Source organism: Copidosoma floridanum, unplaced genomic scaffold (genome assembly GCF_036245765.1).
Source record: "Copidosoma floridanum isolate Cflo_tuat_1 unplaced genomic scaffold, Cflo_Japanese_pri ptg000022l, whole genome shotgun sequence".
Classification (NCBI taxonomy): Eukaryota; Metazoa; Arthropoda; class Insecta; order Hymenoptera; family Encyrtidae; genus Copidosoma; species Copidosoma floridanum.
In genome coordinates this window covers 6,692,559-6,716,253 of record NW_028321899.1, presented here as the reverse complement: position 1 = coordinate 6,716,253, position 23,695 = coordinate 6,692,559, and the positions used below count along the sequence as shown (strand labels likewise).

The following is a 23,695-nucleotide window of genomic DNA, read 5'->3' as shown; positions in this document are numbered from 1 at the left end:
GTCTCTTCCTAGCTTAGAGCAGAGGGTACTATATATGCGCGCTCGGTTGCACTCTCTTACTGTAGTTTCTGTACATAACATATAGTATCCTTATTGTTCCGACCGCAGGCGTACACCTAAAAGAAAAACTAAAATTTTACTATACGTGCATGTGCCAAACAAGCATTTACACTGGAAATTTATATACATCTATGTATACATCTCCCTATATTAAATAGTTATTTGTGTGGGGCACTCCACATATCCCCCCTTACAGACCCCCCACAGCCACCCCACAAATAAACTGAAATTCGACCGTTTTAATCGCTAATTTGACATTTTCTAACTTTTTCCTTAGACCCCCCACATCCCCTCCACAGCCACCCACACAATTTTGCCTGTCCCACCACAACCCCCTACAGGCCCCCACACCATTTTTTATACATCATGTCATGTATACTTGTTAAATAGTGAAACATTTATAAGTGTCTTTCAATTTATTACCATAAATATTGCCGATTTATCTATAAAAATCATCAAGTAAAGTCAATAAATTATGTAAAAATCTCTTTTCAAACAATATTTTTTATTTCTGTAATTTTTTGCCTTTCTTCTTGAATAAATAAATCATTTTTCTCTTTGCATCTTGATAAAGCCACATATAATTGCCCATGAGAACATAAAGATTTTTTAAAATACAAACCTACATTATCGAAACTTTGACCTTACGATTTGCTTATTGTCATAGCAAATGCCACAACGATTGGAAATTGTTAACAGTACAAAATAAACAGTATTGTTGAGGATTTTCCTGTGTCTAAAGTTATTCTTGGAATAAAGACTCTATTTCCAATTTTTTCTCCAGTAATTATTTCTCTTTCTATATTATACTGTAATAATTTTGTGATTCGTAAACATGTTCTATTACAGAGTCCATCTGATAAACTTAAATATTATCGTTTGAGTTATCGACCCCTTCATAAGTTGCGTTATCTATACTATAGTAAGTTTTAATTTCTCCAGTTAATTTAAAAAAAAATTTTATTATCTAAATAAGAGGTGTTCTCAGTATGCGATGTAAGTATAACACTATTCATCAAACAATTGTAGACATTAGAAAATATTTGAGAACATTCATCATTTAAGATCCAATTTTTAGGAATGTTAAAAGTTTTTATTTTCCCTTCCCCAATTTTCAATAATAATTTTGAAAATCCTTTATCGTTAAAACGAATATTGATTTCTAATTTTTAAATTTGGAATGAGTTCCATAAAAATGAAGATTTAATAGTTTGTTCAAGTGTAATTTTTCTATTACCGTTTTTTATTACTGGGAGAATCTGACGAAAGTCACCTCCTAAAATAATTAATTTATTTCCAAAATATTCTTCAGTATTACATAAATCTCTTGACGTTCTGTCTTCTATTTCCAATGCTCTTTTTTAGATCATTAAAGCCTTATTCCAAATAATTAAATCAACTTCTCTTAATCTTTTTTATCTGACTCGAATTCTAAAAATGCACTCTTTATATTATTAAGATCTAAAGGAAGTCTAAAAGTTCTATGACAGGTCATCCCCTTTGGAAGCAAAATTGATGCTATGCCAGTCCATGCCGTTGACATGATTTTATTATTTTAAGAAATAAAACATAAATTAATGTTTTATATAAATAAGCTTTTCCTGATCCTCCACAACCACATATAAAGAAAATGTCATTTTTTTGTTAGCAAATTATATGTTATACATTTTTCTGGTCATTATTCAAAGTTTTGTACATCGAGTTAAACATTTCTTGACTGAAACGTATTTCATTATTTATATCTTCTTTTTTACTCTCAATTTTTTTGGGTGTAGGTAAATTAAAGCTTCCACATGATTTATCCTCTGATTCTAAAATTTGGTTAATATGTTAAAGAGCTAAATTACCTTTATTATAAGGTAAACCCTTCGTTAAAAATTCATTGTATTTATTCTATATTTTATCACCTTAAACGTTTTCTGAAATCAAAAACCAAGCAAAAAATTGTCTTAATTGATATGGAAACATAACAGCTATTGCTTCCTTAAAAGTATCATCGATTTTTATTGTCTATTAAACCCATTGCAATTGCAGTATCTTTAAAAGTTTCATAAGTTGTTCCCTAATATGTTCTAATATCTTTGAACGATGTCAAACCAGTTACTTTATTTAATACAAGTTTAAAAAAAAATCTTTCATGATCTTTTGGAGGTACAATGTTTAATCGACCAATTGCAATATTTCTCATTATATTTTTCTTTTAAAATTAATTTTTAGTTTTACTATTTGAATTTCCATATGTTTGAGTATCGTTGTTTGAGAAATTTACTATAACGTGAACATTGAATAAATCTCAGAAGCTTTTAATTTCAATACTTGTACCATATGTCCCATTTTTTGACATTATGTAAATATATTTATTACTACTTTTTACATTTTGATAATAATCATTTCCTACCATAAATTCATAATTATTTTGCCCTTTATTTACAATATTTCTGATTACTAATGAACGAGCTCTCATGTGGAAATCTTAGTCACTATACAGAAAATACAAAAAAGTTCTGAATAAACAATTTCCGTCCCCTTTCACGCTAACTTTTGTATTGTTTAATCTTAAGAATATTTAGTTTGATTTTAAATTAAATTTTAATAGTAAAAAGTACAAACGATTTTTCCAATTTACAGTGTGGAACACTATGAAGTAATTATTTCCATATTTGTCATTGAATCTGAAAATGAATAATTCTTCTAACCCTTTATATCAATTGATAAAATATAGAATGCATAATAGTAACAAAAAATAATATAAAGTATATGTTATTTAAAATTTAAATAATTTGTATGTGATTAAAGTGATTAAATCTTTTCATTGTTTCGATGTTTCGCGCGTCGCAATTTCCGTCTTCTTTGGCACTAATGTGCTCAATAACATAGTTTAGCCCTGAAAGATAGTACGCCCAACGCTGCAATCTACTTGCCACGGTAATCGCTATGCCTTTCTTTGGCCCTAAAATAAATTCAAGATGCTTATGATCGGTTCTCTGTATAATTTTTCTACCATACACAAAATGGTAAAACTTCTTGAACCCAAATACAATTGCACTCGCCTCCATGTCTATTATTGCGTGATTCAGTTCCTTTATCGGAATTTTTTTCAACGAGGAAGCAATCGGTTTTTCTGACCCATCTTTGTATTAATGGGACAGAATCGCCGATAAGCCGTAAGCCGATGCGTCGCATGCTAAAACTAACTTTTCTTTTAGGTCGAAATGGGCAAGCACCCGAGGAGAAATTAATTCTGTATTGATTCATTGAAACGCTTTTCCACACTCGTCATTCGATTAAAATTTTTTTACTTTCACGCTATCATACAATGGTTTCATTTTTTCGGACCTATTTTCTAGAAACCTCGCGTAAAAATTAATTAATCCTAAAAACGACTCCAACTCTTTTGCATTTACCGGTCGGGGGGCTTCGACCATCGCTCTTATTTTTGATTTTGATTTATGTAAACCGTTTTCAGCAACTACGAAACCTAAAACTTCGATTTGTTTCTTTATGAATTTACATTTGTTTTCATTTAATCTTAATTCGCAATCTTTTAAACGTTGACAAACTTGAAATAAATTTTTTATATGTTTCTCGGTAGACCTCCCTGTTACATAAATTTTATCTAAGAATGCTATGACACTTGGAATTCCTCTTATACAATTTTCTATTTCCATCTGAGACTCTCCAGGTCCTGATACTATGCCTTCAGTGATACGCGTAAATCTATACAATCCTAAATATGCCGTAATTGTTAAATATTTTTGGGACTCTTCGTGGACGGGAATTTACATATAGGCGTGCTTTTCTATCTGGGTCTAACTTCTAAGTCTTTCTAAGTCTAACTGTAAGAATATTTTCCCTCCTTGTAAAACTTCGAAAACATCAGCAGTTTTAGGAAGGGGGTGCTTGTGTACAACTAAGTAAGGATTCACTGTCAACTTAAAGTCACCGCATATGCGAATTTTTCCATCCCTCTTTATAGTAGGCACAATAGGTATCCCCCATTCGCTTACTTCAACTTTTTCTAAAAGACCACATTTAACTAAAGATGCAATTTCGTCTTCTATCTTAATTTTTAGTGCGTAAGGAGCGTGTCCAGGCTTAAGTGCAACAGGCACCAAATTATCACTTACATACAGTTTCATTTCGCCTTTATTAAATACGCCTGGCTCGTGACTGAACAATTCCGCGAATTTCGACTCGATGACTTTGTTTACATTTAAAACATCAATTTTATTAATCTGGTTTGATTTCGTACATTTCAGAGGCCACAAATTAAATGCTTTCAGCCATTCTCGACCTATCAATAGTAACCCAGACCCTGGCGTAACAATCAAATCTAAGTTTCGTTTTAAATCGTTATACTTCACCTTAATATTATCAAGTTGTCCGAGTGACGGCAGTGGCTTACTATCGTACCCATGCAGTATTATTTTCGTATTCTTAATGCTCAAATTACTAAATTACTTAACTTTTCCAATAAAATCCTTTCCGAAATTACAATTTTAAAAGTACCTGTATCTATCTTTGTATCCAAAATCTTACCTTCTATGTTAATTTTCATAAACATAGGTTTGGCCTTTTCGGAAAGCATTTTACTGTTATTCGTATACGCAACCTTATCACCTTTATTTTCAAACTTATCTGTACTCTCGTCATTTATCGAGTAGAAACTGTTATGTTTATAAAGCTCTTCCATGTTGTTGACTTTCGTGAAACACGGCTCCTGGTCTTGACATTGTAATTGCTTCACACCTGATGCCTTGTTACGACATGCTGCTTCCAAATATCCCTTTCTTCTACAGTTATTACAAGTTTTAAAACAATGTGGGCAGTCTCTTGCTTGATGATTCGGCTTCGCAGCTTGTGCTATAGTAAGCGACATTTATTAAGTAATTACACCAATCAGTTGATTATTTGTGCTACCATGAAGATTAAGTCATTTTGTTAAGTCAAAAGGTTAAAAAAAAAAATTATTGGTCCAATTTATGCACTAGTAGGTTTAAGTAGAGAATTAGAAAAAAGTAATGTTATAGTTTTCCTTGCAGAAGGTAATTTCAACCTTTTGACAAAGAAAGATTGAAAAAATATCTAGGTGACTCATGTAATCTGCCTAGTCTAGATTAGTTGAGAGTTTTTCTTAATACTCAAATCGTTACCGTAAAATTATATAAAAAAACCTGTTTAAGTAAGTAGTAAGCAAGAATAAAACATAAATGTCCTCACCTCCTAATAAATTTGTGAGTCAAGTAGTCAAAATAGTCAATTCCCTTGCTGTAAGTATAGTCACCGTTTGTGAAAGTGCACGACATTTCAACTAAGACTCCAAAATAAGAAAAAATCTATTGCTCTCAAAACTATGCTTCATTTTCAATGTCTGAGTAAGCATAAAATTAAAAACTGTAAGTCTAATAAGACTTGTACCCACTGCTGCAAATACAATTATGCTTGTAAAAAGACAACAAGAATACTACATCTATCGTAGGCATAGTTTGGAATCCGAATAGATATGAGTTTCAGTTGGAAATTGGGGATTCACTCAGTTCCGCGGTTCATTAAAAAATAGAAAGAAATAACCCTAAAAAAAGCTGTAACAGAGCTGACAGAGAGCGAGAAAAGGAAGACGGGAGTTTTAATAAGTTGGAAATCACGGAGAAACTACAGATGAATAAGTAATTTAGGAATGTAGTTAAGAAAACAGTATTACTTCTGAACTCCAAACTGAAAGGTGTAACTTGTAGATTTGTTGAAACAAATGCAAACAAACAAATTTAATTTTTGTTCGTCAGGAAAGAGCACTTGATAAAAGAAATGGTTATTTTTGGTAGGGAAGACACTTCAGGTTGGGGATCTGGTTGATCTATGAGAGTTTATCTAAATTACTCTTGATTGACCTAAGCACAACGTGGTACAATAATTGTACAGAGATTATTGTTTAAAAACATTGATTTCTCAGATTTTACATTTTGGTACACATTGATGTCGAAATTGTGTATATTTGTTTTAAATCATACGCAGTAATAGATGTTGTAAGATGAGCACCTTATAAGATTGTTTAAAGATTGTACACGTAGTCCGAGTTCAAAAACATCTTAAGACTGTTAAGATTAACAATGCCCAACTAGTCTGGATACATAAACATGAAGAATTACATTTAAGCAAGAAACTTAATATTTTGAGCATAACATTAGCAGAACTAAAGAGGATAGGTTAACTTACCCAATAAAAGTAAGCCTCAAGCTCTTAAACCTTGTTTATTTTAATGTTCAATAAAAGTAGGTAATAAAATCTCTTTTACATGTTAAACTATCCAGACCACTTTACTGACCTAGTCTTGAAGCCCAATCACTTAAAGACCCTGCACGAAGATGTGCAAGTAATACTCTTTGACAGTCTTATTGGATCCCTAAAGGGTGGAAAAAGTTACGCTCGAGCATCCCATCTTGTCTCACTTATAAACGCTACAAAGCAGCGACTGCCTTCCAGCAGATGGGAGGTGTCTCTACCATCAAAGTAAGAACTACTCTGAACGGCTGAGGCCTTTTTAACTTTCAGGAATTGACTATGCCAGCCCATTCAATATCAGAGAAGAAGAAACTGTACCTGACTAGGTAAAATAGAAATCTGCATGAACTCCAGGCCTTTAACATCTATATCGGACTACGTTGAGGATGAGTTGCCGATAACTCTAATTTATCTTCTCATTCATTGCACTTCTTTTCTTGTGTCTGAACTGGACTTGACTACGAGTTTCTCCTATTGCTAGAGGTAAAATCATTCTTCAAAGTATAAAAACCTTTTAGAAACGCTAGATTCTGGAGTACCTGATTAGCTTTATTAAGTGTATTTTGAGTGTTCTCAATAGAAAACTGTAAGATGGTCTCTGCAGAAAGGAGATCTCGTTTCCGTAAAAAATTAATCCACTCCTCCGAGTCATTGGTCCTTAGCTCTGGGTATCAGGGCATTTACTTAGTGTAATACAAACTAAGACCGTCAAGCTTACCAATTCAAAAGTAAAAATTAAACCTTTGTCGACTAAAGCTTAACTTGAATCGAAGACAATCTTCTAGGAGTTTCAAAAAATTAACGAATAAAATAACACGAAAGCTACTACTTGGTGTAATTTAACGCACCAATATTGTAGCGTTGCTGCGATGTTGCTTGTTAGTGGACTTTACTCGTAGCGTTAACGAATTTGAGCAGGGAGGAAGCGTTTCGCTAGTCAGTCTGCGTCTATCACCTCTACAACACAAACCCACCCGACCACATTATTCTAAGACAATTTCTGTCAATTAGTTTCATCCGGTTCTGTTCACCTGAGTGTGTCAACCCTAACTTGAAGAACTGACTTTTTACTCCACAGTTTTTTTTAGAGTGTATTAAAAATGCCACAATGTTACAAATAATCAGCTTCACTTTCATAAAGTCAGCCTAAGAGACACAATTCTTTGTTTTAAAATAAACCAATTTTTGTAAATGTAAATCAATTTTTCTCACTGTGTAAATCAGTATTAATTCGACAATAGTCGTTTTATAACTCGCATTAAATCAATTTATTATTTATCTTGAATATTTAAACTGGTATTATCTTTAATTTCTAAAATTAAATAGTACCGATATTCATACCTTCGTCACTTTTCCTTCCTAAATTCTTAATTTTCAGTTTTCCTATTTAGATTTACTTCATTAAGTGATTTTAGCAAAATCGGTTATCTCTAGATTATTGTTTAACTATATATCACAGTTTCTATTGTGATACGTCATTCATGTTGATTTAAAGTGACTAGAGTAAATTTAACATGATTAAAGGTAAGTTACTATGCAAAACTGAAGTATGTAGAGCAGACTGTAAAAATAGTAATATATACATGTAGTAATAAAACTGCATCACATAAATATAATTATGATTCAGCAATTCTTTGTTGCAAACAAACTATGATCAAACCTTCGTAATCAATACTGGTCCTTTTTAACTGTTTACTAGGTGTAACGCGTGAACTTGGGAGTTCGCCTATTAGTTGATCTCGAGAGCGAGGGTTACACTGGATACGTGGAAGGCAATGAGTGATTGTTTATCTTAATACTTGTGTTCCTTTAAGTATCAAATAGCTCTGATGTAATTTGACAAGAGTTAATTTAATTTCGCCATGTTGTGTAAGACTATGATGATACGCAGTCACTAATAGAGTAATTTTGTCCCTATGAAATAATACAATTAGAAAACATCATAATTAAGTATTGAATTGCTTAGATCATCCCTTTGATCAGCCAATCGATCAAATACTGAATGAAATAACGTAAGCGACTGGTTAAATGTTATGGGAGACTGTTTTCTAGAGGAAGCTCGAGATTCTTCTGCAGAACGATCAGCTTGGCTTCAAAGTGTCCTTGTTGATGCAAGTAAACATCGAATATTGAGCATTTTATAATTCTTAAGTTTAGAGGCTCAAAAGTTGATTATAAGACTTTGAGTACCTTAAAAATTATAAACTAGCCTGTAAAGGGGCCTTCAGTGACTGTTTATGACACAACTGTCTGATTCAGAGGTTTGTTTCTATGCATTTATGCTTTGATGTTGTTATAGTAGTGATGAGTGAATCTGAGACAATAGGCTGTGACCCTGACAAGACGCTCTCATTTTGAGCTCTCTAAAGATAAAGCAGCCAGCAACGAGATTGAACCTTGGTCCTATGTGCTTCGAGTTGCGGTATTTAATTACACTTTTGCCAGAGAAGTGTTTTGAGGTTCCAGCGGCTCAAATTTCAATGAAAACAAAAAAAATTGCATTAAGTTTACACAGAAAGTCAGATTCATGAAACCATATTTTATGATCAACCATCTGCTTAGGCATAACTCTCCGAGAAGCAACATCAGTGGGATTTTGCTTTGACGCTACATAATGTCAGGTGGCAATGGCTAACTCATGGATATTTGAGCACCTATTAGTTACGACGTCAGGCCAACGTGATGGTATTGAATTATTCTAATAAAGTGCATTACTGGAATTTGACCACGAGTAAATGAGAATATCGACAAGTGAACTAACGTTACAGAAATGCTTAACCAACTTAGCTAGGAACTAAGTAATAGACAACTCTAATCTAGGGATACTGAGGACTTTCATAGGAGCGACCTAGTCTTGGCAAGCTAGAGTGACACCTATGCAACTTCGTTTAGTATTATTTTGAAGGAGATGACGGTAGAATAGGCGTTCTTAAAAACATCAGCACAACCATGCAACTAAAATTAAACATTATTCGTCTCTCCGATACAGTTGTTCCAGCGCGAAATCCGGATGTGATTGAACTTGCTGATCCCGCTTAATCAGTGAACCCAAGTCCCTTGGACCGTCGAGGGAAGAATTGCATTCTGAGACGTTTATAAGATCCAAAGAGATTGAAACAGAACTTTAGCCAAAAGAACCGTGAGAGATGACCATCCTACTAGGTAAAAAATTTTAGCTGTTCAAGCTTAAAGGTCTTTTCTTGTCCATAATGATAGTGGAAAACTAACTTTGATACTTAATTGAAATACATCTAGATGATGATTCCAAGTTAGTCTTAACACTGAAACATGTTCTGAATTTCCTTTTACATCTTTAAAGTTGCTCTCTAACAAATCATTAGGTAAGCTTCAAAGATCCGTAGAAGAGTGAGCCCACCGTTTGCGTACAGAGAAACCTTCTTTATCAGTAAAATGCAATAATTATTAACATTGAAACGTAGCTTCCTGCTCCATGTAACCACCAGATAGATAATTACTTGTGTAAAACTTTTCGTATAAGATTTGGGCAGCTACGGGATATGTAGTATGCGTAAGTGGTCGTCAGCTAACTGATGGAGAACTCTGGTAGCCGACAAGGGTGAATTGACCAGTCTATACGTGGCAGTTGTAAGTAAGCAAGTAAAAATAGAAAAAGATGCTTCTGGTATCCATAAAATACATTAAAACCTTTGGTTATCATTTCTAACCAGAATCCCTCTAAACATTTATACAATATCGAAAGTATTTACTTGTATTGTCTAATTGTATTTACAAACTAATGGAAACGCCACTTGATAAGTATATCAAATAGATTCGTTAGTAAATTCTCTCCAGTGTGGAGTGATAAATCACTTAATGACGTACCAAGGAGAGAAACACTGAAGGCTACTCTTTACTTCGATATCTTGCTACATTCCCTCAGAACTCTATGATTAGGGCCAGTACTAAATAGATTCCCTTTGGTTATCGTCCAATTTAGTATGGCCCATAGTTATATATTTACTCATCATTTGGAAATAAGCTCCATTAAGTTTTTCGTCAAGTTGGAACTTTTTCTTTAGATTTTTAAAGCAAAGTCTTATTTTTTTCAAAACTTCTGAACAAGTTTATCTAAACCACTTGATTCTACAATGACGAAAACTAGACAATCAGATATTTTCAAACCAGGTTGAGAATGCACAAGTCCAAAAATTAAGCAACCTAGTTCAGATTCAGGAGAATTGGGTAGATCAGAAAGTTCTTTGCGAGTACTATTTTGTAAGATTATAGTATGAATAGAGGTGTCTGACAAAACATCAATTTTATCAAGTCGATGGTAATCAGGGTCCACTAATCTCAACTTTGCACCTGAAATTAAAATGAAAGTACGACGTTATAGCAAAACAGATCGATAATTTTGCTACCGTGTGGATTTAATCTCCTTCTTTTAAACACCTGATAACAAGGTGTTGACTGATTTTTTTCTTAAGCCTCAACAATTCAGAGAGAGACCTTGATATTAACCAACTTTGTGAGCATTAGCCAACAAAAGCTCAAACTAAGGTACGAGAACCATCCAGTCCTATTACATAAAGTCTGACAGTAGCGAGCACGACACTAGGTGATTCGAAGCAAAAGACTGTACGAGAATAATCGTAATTGTAAAAATTTAGCAGTCAAAGTTAACAGATAAGTCATTGCCCTTATTAGATTCTCTATTGGAGGTCGCAGCATCACCGTGGATTTTGCACTTGTCTACGTGTATTATAGTGTGATGTTCAACTAGTGGTAACAGCCACAACGTTTTCTTTGAATCGCAAGCGTTAGTAAAGTGAGAATAAAAATAATTCAAGCACAGACCGTGGCTGTTGAAAAATTTTTTTCATCCGGCCAGGACTGTTTTTTAAAGCTCTCACACACCTATGATGGATGTTTATTTGAATTAGGTTAAAGAGCAGTATAACAAGGTTACAATAAGATCATCATCCCCTATACCTCTATCAAGGGAGAGAAGCGAATCGATGAAACTTATTATTTCCTTTCATTTTCGCTTGATCTTATTACATAAACTGTTCTTCATTTGTTGGCAAGCAAGAATAATAATGGTGTCAGAGGCCACTAAATGACGACTATTGTTATAATATTAAACTAAAGCTTTGTAAGCTTGATTGTAGTTTTTCTCTGTCAAAGGGATATTAATCAAATGAGCAGCTTCTCTCTTACGGTGAGCATTTATATGCCGCGATACTTGGTTATTTTATGTAGTCTGGCCTTGCAGTACATAAGGGCCTGAAAAAAATCATGAAAACTTTCCAAGTCTTCGAAATTCTCCAAAAAAAATGAAATATTGGTGGAAGGCAAAAAGGAAACATTATGAAATGTTATTATTGATTTTAGCTCTCCAGAATATTAATTTGAGGATTTTCTAAAGAAGAATAATCCTCGAAATCACTTGAAATCAAGCAAAAGTTATCCTTGACTGAGTCAAAGATGTCCTTAAAAAAATATTCATGAATGGGGCTTGTTGAGTGCGAGATTTTTTTCCATTTTAATTCTGAAATTTAATTCACTTAAAAGCGTCCAAAGTTATATTTAAATTAAATCTTAGACTTACACTGACCTCTTGTGATCGTCTAAGCTCCTAGTTTCTGCAATTGGCGAAGGCGTATTTAATTTTGGTTTAGAGGGCAATTTGAAAAACCTAGACTTCATCCATTTTAAGAGGTAATTAATTACTCGAAGAACTGAGACAAGGTTACGGACTGGAAATCAAAACTACCAAGCAGCTTAACTATTCACAATTTTCTAACTGTCATTTAAATACAATTTTCTAATAATAAAATAATGAGCCTTATTCAAAAGGAAGTTGAACTAAAGTAAAACTATAGTAATTATTTTATTGTATAATTACAGTGCTTAAATTAAAAAAATGATGACAAGAATTAAAATAATAATCGACACAAATGTTAACCGAATAATATGAGTTAAGAATCATAATTAAGAACCAAACATTTTCTTACTCTAATTAATTTACACGACCGTGCGAGTTTTAATGCTTCGCTACTCATGAAATCGAGTACGTGTGTTATAATCTCAACCTCTAATTGCACATCAACAAGGCCTGCAACAGCCACGTTCAACAAAACATCAGCAGATACAGGCACAGTCACTAACATGGCCAGCAGAGTAACCCGCTGAGCAAGAACAGACGCAGGCACATGAAGGCCCGCACAGCAGCAGCATACGCACGCACCAGGGTAGCCTGCAGAGCAGCAGCAGGTACACGCACCAGAACGGCCTGCAAAGAGGTTTTTTCTGTTGAATGAAAATGTTTAAGTATGCTGTTAGTACCAAAAAAAATCTTTGTTTTCATAGGCAACGTGCCATCAAATAATGTTTCCTAAAATATGTTCTCATATTAAAATACATGTAAAATATGTTCGTTATAAAAATGGCAACATGATAATACAAGCTTTTCACAAAAATTTTATTTTTTGGAAATTACCAACGAAGCCAATTTAAATTACAGTTTCTTAAGGTTCCATAACATATCTTGTCATAAGCTTTTAAATCATAGAAAGATTGTTTTTCTTTTACTTTATTCAACATTAGCTTTTGAAAAAATATTACTCGATCCATAATGATATTCTGTTTTCTGTACTTACAGCAACATTTTTTATACTTTTTGCTATTTTAGCAAAAGTCTTAAAGCTAGTTAATGAATGCTCACTTTTCTAAAATTTTAATAATTTTTATGGTACATACTTACGTTTAATTAAACGGTAAAAAAGCTGTGGGGTGGGGCTGTTGGACATCATGTGTAAATACGAAGGAGTACGAGGGCGAATATATTGAAAACAAGGTAATAAGCACAAGATTTTTTTTCTATTTTGTGGGAAAGAGAGGCGTAAAAAGGCTGTTAGGAAACGTGAGGCCACTATGAAAGGAACCAGATAAAATTTTCCAAGTTCGTGGAGGGGGGGAGGCTATACTACACTTATAAGGAAAACAAAAATATTTTCATTTTTGTTATAAATACCATTGAGATACTAATAATTTAAATATGGATTGACTAGATAGAGGTAAAAAGAGAGAAAGAAAGAAAAGGAGATGTTACTTTTGCTTCTTACAAATTCTGTGTGTAATATAAGACGATATAATTATGTATTGCCGTACTTAGTAACCAATAATAATCCTTTTAAGCAATATTGTATACTTTGAAGTTCTTGTTTTAACCGCTGTATATGCGATGTAAGGTTAACAGGAAAGGAGGAGATAATTGATGTGCTTATAACTTGATGTATTTTTAAAAATAATAAAAATTGTGTGAATAACATAGGCTGTGTTGCGACGTGACTTAAATTTGGTTGTCTGCATAGACAAAAATATTAAAAAAATGCAAAAATACCGAAAAAAATTCTAACTACAAATAAATTATTGTTTTACGATTCAGTGAGTAAAACTTTAGTTCACATTGTGGTGTATTCTAAACAATGCTAACGTTAAGTATAAGCAAAATATCAACTATATAGGCAGTTCGTAGGATGCAAAAGAGAGTACACGGCAATGGGGCTAAAACCAAATTATCTGGAAAGACTTTTTTTTTTTTTTTTTAAATAATGCTCCCAAACCTCCCAAAAATTTAGCTGTATGTTTTGCTGATAACATTATGTTTTAGTTGACAAGACCATGGTGGCGAAATTAGTAACGCGTTTTTCTAGCAAGAAAGATGTCCAGGTTTTAGTCTTGAACGAGGTGGTACTTTTTTGAAATTACTGTGCATGACGATTTTTGTACAAATAAGTAGTTTTAACTCAAAAATGAGTTGCCCAGGCAAACTCGTATTAGATAGAAGATATCGATGAATTCAGTTACTTGCATTAATGCTTTCTCATCGATAAAATTAGGTAATTTTATAATATTGTGTATATCATATTATGTTTTAATTTTCTATTAACATCTCTGCAATTCCTGTTTCTAGATACTAATAAAGGATGTTATTAGATGTAAGCTATATGCTTGACTTCAATTAGAAAACATAAGTCAAATAAAATATTTTTTTTTTCTTATGTAACTAGTACAATTTATGGTAATAACATGGACATGATTTGAAATAGGCTTACTTACTTTGTATGATCTACATTAAGTCTAAATTTCAATTCTGATGTCAAAAAGATATTTTGTATAGGTAACTGTAATATTTGAACATAGATGTATGCATATTTTATTCTCTCCACTGAAAAATAACAACCATAATTTGAAAAAAATTACTGAAGCAAAAGAATTTTTTCGCTAATAAGATTCATAAACTATCTCTGACATACATACAGTTTGAGTATTCATACATACCTGCTTAAATTCGCACATGCACACACACACATATATCTCATTGAAGTTACATTGACATGAAATTTCTATACAATATCTTGCGCTTTATTGAAACGACTACATGTTCACTTGTATAAAGACATTTAACAATTAACAATTTTTTTATAGATTGGATCTTTGACAAATTACTTCTTATTTGAACATCAAGAATTGAAAAAGCGATCATTTTTTATCAGTGGACATCATCACAAGGCTCTTCAGGAGGAAAAGCACGTAAGTCTTTTTTTCTTCATATAATTCTTTGCTGCTGTATATATTTTCAACTGTGTTTTGATAATTGTACTGAGCTAATTTCAACCTGACTCATTTTATCCATGGCATAAAATAAAAACTATATTTTTCCATGCTGAATTAAAAATTATTTTAATACAATGTTGATGAAAAAACTATTCTTTAAAAAATATCTATTGAATTAATCATAGCATTATTATAAAGAGTCTAAAAATTGCGATGAAAAGTATACTACGGATTCGGAGAAATTTGGACCCACTTGGTAAAAAAAGGATGCTCCACTCAGGAGTTTAGGAGTGAACTGCCCTATTTCCTTTCCGATGAAAGATCTATTCAGTGCTCAGGGCAAAATTATTTTTCTTCCTCCGTTAATTTGCTAACTTTAGTTACTTGAATAATTTTTTCCATGCAAACCATGGACATCTTGTTTGTAAGCAGTGAATTCAATTTTTTTATAAAATATTTTGTCGTAGAAATGCCTTCGAAGAAAAAAATCATGATGTTTTTATACAGTAAAAAGAAACTTTACTTACATTACAGGTAGAATGTTGTGATTTAATTTAAGCCCTTGAATAAGTCTGTTTTAATACCTTCTATACATAAAGAAAAAAATTAGTTTGCTGACTTTTGTCCCTCCAAACGACTCCGTTCCTCTAGAGTTCCACTACAAGTAATCATATACGCAACTATATTGTAGCTATCATACACATCAAAATAAATGGAATTTTACCCCCATCTTATTTCCTTCTGTCACTTTCTCACCAGAAGATAAGAACACCAAGAAGAAACGATGAAATAATATTTCTGATAATGTTGATGATCGAGACCACAACGGTAACGGTAACGGTGATACAAACAGGCTTTTACCGCTTTTATTAGTCAATCAAGTAAGTAAGCTAATTAAGCAGACCCATAAAAATCGCGACGCATTGCTTATTCGCCTGGGCAACGGCAATTAGATTCAGGTGTTGATAAAAACATCAGAGTAGTGATTACGTTTTTCTACAATTTCCGTAATAAGATTGCAAGTACCTGTACATGGAAGCTGCATGAGAAGCAGTTGCTCCATTTTTTCTGTGATGCCGTTAGATAATCATTTAAGCGCATTGACAAATCTACTCAGTCTGTGGCCTTTATGCTTCAGCAGTGTGTGGGTGACGCCCTATCTAAAAATGAGGTACTCGCAAGACAATTGTACGTGGTAGTGGTAGGTTCTATGTGAGCTAAAGCTAGTGATAGCATTATGCTTCGACTAGGAAAGCTGATTGTCATAACACAGATAGATAGAGTACTTATTAGCACTGGCATTAGCAGAGAAGAGGTATATTTTACGATGAATAAAGCAAAAAAAACACTATTAAACAATATTAACGAGGCCCACTTGTACATATGCGTTAAGCACGTCAATAACAAAAAAATTAGGAAAGTGGTGATAGAGAAATCGAGGTACGCGAGTCATTTTCGAGCATTATGGTATTGATCACGGTCAGTCTGCAAGTTGAGGGCATGCAGTAATATATCCAAGAGTCTCTACTTTGAGAACAACTCTATTGTAATGATTTCTTACTAAATAATTATGTTAGACGCTAGGTAACCAGCACTGACAACGCCACCTGTTGGCAGTCAATTTGAAATGCGGTGTCGCACAAGCGAGTACGCCTATGGATAGCCACGCTAAATAGACCGTTGTATTTTTAATTTTGGTAATGAATTAGGTATTTATAAGGTAAAAAATGTTTGTTGTTGATTGTACAAATTCAAAAACAAGAATTTCTCTTTTCAAACAAGTTTTTTAATTTACAGCCTTACTAATATTTCTGTAATTGTTGATCTGATGGCCTATTCCAAATCATTGGCTCGCTAGTTTTTGAACGACTACTTTCTTAATTCACCCAAATGCATATTGCTGCTAGTTGTTTTTACAGACTCAATCCTACTTTACGATTGCATAAAGACTTTTTTCAGTCCGGTCTTCATGTAGCTAGCAAAGTATGATAATATAAAATTAAATGCTATTAAAACAACGATTAAAACATACTTTATAAATTTGTGAGAACAATTGTACAAATAATTCTTTATTTTTTTGACAAAACTTGAAATTTATGCAAGCAAAATATTTATGTAACTTAGTTTTGTATATCTCTATTTAAACATTATACTTATTAGTATTCGACTTTTTGCTTGCAGCTCCAGGTTTTTTTTTTTTTTTTTAATACGTCCTTTTAAACAGCGAGTCTAATCGTCTGAAATTTCCTCTAAAGTATTACTAACAAATGAAAACTTTCAACAAGTTTACAATCTTTTGAGAGGCTTTTTTTTGCGAAAAACGTTGGTTTCTAATTTTTGAATACCTGATTTTAAAATAACAACCATATTTTTAGCTCTAAAATTTATGTTTTATTTCAAATTTCCAAATAAAAAACTTTGTTTTCTATTGGCTTTGCTATGACACACATGTTTTGACGCCACCACTATTCAAATGAAAAATCCAGGAGATGGCGTTGCTGGTTCGTGCCAAAGATAATTACCTAGCGTATAGCTAATTTTACATAGAATAATAAGAAGCCATACTTAGCTTGCAATTAAAGAAAAAAATTAATGCCTCGCAGTCAGGCTTGGCGAGACTTCAGGTAATTTGGTGTGAAATAAGTAATACTGTTCCGAGGACTTATAAATAAGGTACAAGTGCCTGCAAAATATGGTCAAAATGGATATCAGGGATGCAATAAGAGTTTATCATTGGCACCGATTCCAGAAGTGTTGAAACGCAGCAAAGAGATTAAATCTTATAAAATGAAGTAAAAGAACATGCTGAATCAACTACCTGTGACTCCAGCAAATCTGAATAAACACTTTATTGCTTTGGGAGAGGCTGGCTAGCTCCCGTATCTGACAATGGTCAAAATTTTGCTGGATGATTAGTTTTACATCAGGCACATGAAGCCTAAGGACGTGCTGAGTAGGCTTCAGGCTGATCAGTCCACTACTGATACTGGTCAGATTCTTAAGTCAGTGTTTCCTGGCGATTTCCTCCATCCTGATAAGGATTTTCAAGGTGACGTCGAGGGAGGTGAGTTTTCAGAGTTGTAGAAGCATACGATAGTTAGATCTATACCAAAGAAGAGACGTACCAGTAAATTTAACAATCCCACCCAATCTGTCTTTTTTATACGGTGGTGAAGCTCTTGGAATACGTTGCTCTGCACGAAATATTGTATACTAAGTACAGTACATCAAGCACTGCTAGATCTTAGACGGATTCGAGTTAGACTACAACACACTCTCTGCTCTACTCAGAATATGAGATGACACCTAAATAGCAATAAAGAGGAGATAGATATCACTGCTGATGGTAATAGATCTGTCCAGTGCCTTTTATATAATCCACATTGATCTTCTGGTCAACAAACTAATCAGTCTGGGATTGTCTTATCCAATGGCGTCCCAGGTTGTATCGTAGTTTTTGTTGTCCATGCTAGTAGTCATGGTTCGTGCTTTCGCAGGTTCTTTTTCTGATGATCAAAGTTACGCTGGGCAGTTTTCTCACACCCCAGCCCTTCTCACTTCTGTGGTCATGACTACGTCTCTTACGTGGGTGACACATATTTTCAGCTAAATGGTGAAGTAAGAGACGCCCCACTGATGATAAATAAATCAAATGCCATAGTGAGCAGAGTATCAACATCGGTCAAATTCAACAGACTTGAAATATACTTTTAAAATGTAAGCTGGGTACCCGTGCCTATGGGCGAGGATTGAACGAGAAAGGGCATTTTCCGTTAGTCGAGAGTATTAAAGGCATAGCATACTTACTTCTTTTATCAGGCTTCTATACATGATGCTGTGTCTTCTTACAAAGTTTCTAAGATCAGATACGCCTAGTTACGTAGTTAAGCAGTTTCAGTTGAGGATGTAGATTCACAATGGTGTGTAGTAGAGAATAGGTTCTAGTAAACTAGAAATACCTCAAGCTCGACTCAATATATTTGGGTTATCGTTCATGGTGTGTGCAGCGATGCAGTAGACAAACTACCGTAGTATACAGTCGTGTATGAAACTACATACATTGCCGCACGCAGCTCTCTCTTCCTGCGCTCGCACCGATGATTTCGGCGGCTCTTTTCTGCCTTCTTCGGTTACACTCGGCTAGTTACTTCTTCCCATGCCACATGCCGTCAGCACTACACTTACAGCAGCTGCTGTGACTATAAATGTATGGAAATTTTCCTGCGCTTGCCTGACTGCCTACACAAGAACTGCACAGGCAGATCCGATGCCTGTACTGGACACGTTGCTTCCACATTTGTACAACTTTAATTTTTAACTACAATGGAGTGTGTAAATGATTAAATACAAGTTAAAGACAGTGATAATTAAATCAAGTAAGTTACTACTGAAAATTTTTACTATCTGCCTTTCTTAAATAATGGCAATTACATAACAACTTGTTGCTGCGAGTGATCGTTTAAAAGAGAGGAAGACTTGTTTGATGTTAACTTTGATTTAAGTTTTCATAGTAGATAATTTCTGTTAATTTTTTTTAACTAAATAAGTATCATGAATAAAATAACATTAACGTTATAATTTTTATTTTGTACATAGTAAAAATATTCACAAATTTTTCAGTCTTACTCTATTAACTTGATACTTTATTCTAAACATTATTACTGTTAACAGTAAACGAAAACTAAGTTTTCGGCAATGGAAATTCAGACTAACTCGAAAAAAATACGTTGTAGAAAATTAAACAATGCCAATCAATTGTAATAAAATCGAGCAAAAAATATTTTCTGCTAAGGCTTCCAAAAAAAAAAAAAAATGGCAAAAATAGTAAAATACTTCAATCAATCTTTTTACTTGAAAAAAATGTAACTGAGGCACTCGATGAATATAATGTCATTTACCACATATTATGTGCAAATTTCAACTGCTGTTATGTCGGTCAAACATCGAGAGCTGTAAAATTAAGAATGGCAGAACACAAAAGAGACAAAGAGAAAAAAAAGATACATCTGTACTATCACAACACAGCATTGAATTTACACACAACCTCAATTTTGATGGAATAAAAATTTTAGACGTAAAACAAAATTACAAAAACCGCCTTTTTCCAAAATTTTAAATATACATTTCTTCAATAATAGTACGAATAGACAACAAGATACGGAGAAATTAAAAAGTTGTTATAAGTCTTTCGTTAAGTCAATTAAGAAAGGGAACTAACTTGATGTACATGATTTGAGGATCCCTTCCACTTATGGTATTAGAAAAACATGAACTGCTTATGTGCGTCTTACAAGGAACTGCTTGCTATTCTTATTTGATTGTATTACATGCTTGTACTATGTCATTTGTGTATGTGCAGGGTATAAAAGCAACGAAACTTGAAACTCTGACTACATAACGATTTTACATCCCCTTCGTAAGAGTCAGAGATATATTATGCACTTAACTTAATTTGCGTTTATTGTAATTTACTAAAATTTGTATTGTAAAGAACTTTTGTTGCTCGTAGATTTTTGTACCTGATGAGGGTCGGGACGTTGTCCAAACGGCCGAAACGTCGTTTTGTTTTTTTAATAAATACAAAATATGACAGAACCACCATTGGACGTTATAAAAAAAAAAATATTTTCACTTTCTTAAATTGTATTTACTAAAAAACAGACAGTGTTGTAATAAATTGAAAACATATTGTTTAACTTAAAAACGAGAAAATATTTTTTTTTACCACATATATAGTGTCTAGACTTTTAAAAATCTTTATTTGAGATGAAAAAATCTGTTCTTGAAGTAAAAAAAGAAAATTTTCATTAATTCACACAATTGTTATTTTAAGTAGATATCCCCTTGTTTTAAGAAAATGTAGCTTTATCGATATAAAAACTTTTTAGATTTTGAAAATTATTTACTCACTATAACTAAATATTTTTGTAAAAAAAGAAAACAAATTTAGTTTTTAGTCATAAATTTGGTTACAATTAGTAAGCAATTTCTTGTTGCAAGATCAAAATGTTTAAAATAGCATACATTAGTTACGTTTAATAAAATGTTTACTTGATATTAGTAAATTTTTTTTCTTAAAGCATACAAAATTTTGAGATAATTAAGTATGTTTTGGAATCTAGCATCATAATTATCATTATTTAAACATTATTTGCTTAATACAAGTAATAATTTTATTGTAATTCAAAAGAGATCTTGTTACAACTATTCTTTCATGAATTTTTCTTGAATTAAGTAATATTACTTGGACTTAGAAATTTTTCTTCAGTGTAGAAAAATTACTTACGATAAGCTAAAGATGATGTGATTCTCAGATATTACAAGAACATCGTTTGTTCAATCTTCTCGATTTGATAATGCTTGTTCATTGTACTGTATATATGTATAGCTGTGCTGATTTGGCTAAACTTAATAGTCAAAATGATTAGGATATTACAAAATATTGTATATTTTTGTGTGTTAGTAAATAGAAACTTTTTGCAAACATTTACTTATTGACACAATCATATTTCTACGCTTATCGACACACAAGGTCCACATTTTATATGTGTATGCAGTACATGAAAGCAGTATTACCGTACATATTTTGATAATAACGTTCAGCGAACAAGTTACTTTTATTACTTTGCATAATTATATACATTGTAGAAAAACTGTATACTGCTACCATTTATTAATGACGTATCCATTTTTTATAACTTATGCATTGCTACATCATAGGTAATGGGTGTAATTGTTTTTCGTCCCTGCGTCCTAATAAAAGCGTATGTTAAAGACAACAAATGCAGGTAACTTCGTGAATTTTTTGTTTGAAAGGTGTAGACACGATTGTGTTATAACTCAGTGTATTTATTACATGGGGATAAAATATTATAAAGATCATTCTTGTACGTATCATTTTTTATTTTTACACTGCGTCGAACATTATTATTATTTTAAGATAGTAATGTATTCATTTCGTTCTAATCGTAGACCGTACATTTTTTTTAAAGTCTTGCTTGAAGTTTTGATTTAATTATTGAAACTAAATATGCTACCAACATCATATTGCTTAGTTATACGTGCTAGTGTTGCCGCTAACTAATTCTGGGTTTAGTAACTATATTGTAAATGGCTTAAATTTAACAGGCTAAAAAATCGGGGAATCGGGTAAGTAGTTGTGAAGAAGCAAGGTGACGCAAGGGAAGCAGAGGTTGATAAACTCAATTTTTATTGGGTCGAATTTTAGAGGTAAAACAAAAAAAGATCACCTTGTTTAGGTGGGAGGGCGTAAAGAGCTATATTCACCTCAATACCATACAACTGTATGATATCAGTAGATTTATATGTGTACAGCTGCGATTAATAAGTTATAATACCAGCCCTTCTAATCTAAGAAATACACTGCTCCTAGCGTTAAAAAAAAATTTTTTTTGATAATAAGCAAAAAAAAATATTAATACTCTTATAACCATTATTTGAGGCTAGAAGTGCGTTTACCTTAGCAAAACCAAGCATGAATTATTGAGTAGTGATAAGTTTGTCAATTCCTGTGAGAGTAAAAAGTATTTTTTTTTTTTTTTTTCATAACCTTTAGACTTACAAATCGATTGCTAACAGAGTTAGTGAAATTTTAATACTTCTTGTCTGCAAGAGTACAAGGAGAGATGACAGGCTGCTTATCCTTAAAGTCTTTTTTTTATTCAGCTTCAGTGCAAAGCGTCTTGACTTATAATAAGCACTCCATTTTGTGCATATCTATGGACACTTCTCAAATAAGTTTGTTAAGTGCGCACACCTTGTTTTCTTTGAACCATGGTTTCTGGCTGTATGAGATTTACGCTATTTTAAAACATATTTATGTAACTGCAGCCGTACTGTATGTAAATCATGGAAATAAAATCCTATTTACCAGATTTCCGTACGGACCTTCATTGATTTTTATCCTGTACTTAACATTTTAAATAATCTGACATATTAATATTTCTATGCACTTTGAACTACAGTCTATATATTATTTTAAGTGTCACTGGTAGTTTTAATTTTATTATTGCAGTTTTAACCAGTACTAGAAGTAAATTTTTTAAGTATGTGGTGCTAGTGTTGACACTTAGTAATGTGAAGGTTAATCAACTCTATTATTAATCACTGAAATTTCACAGGTAGAAAGAGGAGAATGACCTTACTTAAAATTAGAAATAAGCTAATTACTACTTTAAAATCACACAGTTATATAAGATGCCACAAAATACAAACCCATTTCTTACAGTTGACCTTCTTTAAGTGGGGAGTTACGGAGAGCTAGGTAAGAATCAGGAGTGGAAATGGATTCGTTTGATTTCAATTTGGTTTGATTCAACTAGTAAAACATAGGGAAAATATATTAAGTAGGTAGTAGTAAGGCCCAATTAAACCCAATAAAAATTTAGTTTATCGAACTCTGCTTCCCCTCCTCACCCTGCTTCTGCCTCAGTATTCATCCGATTCCCCAAAAGATGAGGTTTTTTTTTATTGGTCATATTTAGGCCATTTAAAATAAAGTTAATAAACCCAGCATTAGTTAGTGGTGACACTAGTATCCGTAAATAAAAAACATAATGCTGGTACCATATTTAATTTTAATAACTGAATACAACTATCAATAAGCCCTTAAAACAATTTACAGACTGCCGTTTAAACCGTATAAAAGCATTTTTCTTATTATAGGGACAAGGTGCCACTGCCACTTTGCACTCTTGGACAACACTTTGTGCCATTATAATCGCTGAAGGCCCACGGACAAAAAGTTTTTTGC

At 32.8% G+C, this 23,695-nt stretch overlaps 1 protein-coding gene across 2 annotated transcripts in view; it reads left to right on the top strand.

The window, feature by feature from the left end:
* Fur2 (furin-like protease 2) overlaps positions 1 to 23,695 on the top strand; it is a 918,757-nt gene that overhangs the window by 145,298 nt on the left and 749,764 nt on the right. For both annotated transcript variants that reach the window (XM_089595005.1, XM_089595006.1), the window contains exon 3: positions 14,794 to 14,898. In XM_089595005.1, the coding sequence (XP_089451131.1) occupies positions 14,794 to 14,898 (105 nt within the window). The remainder of the gene's footprint in view (positions 1 to 14,793; positions 14,899 to 23,695) is intronic.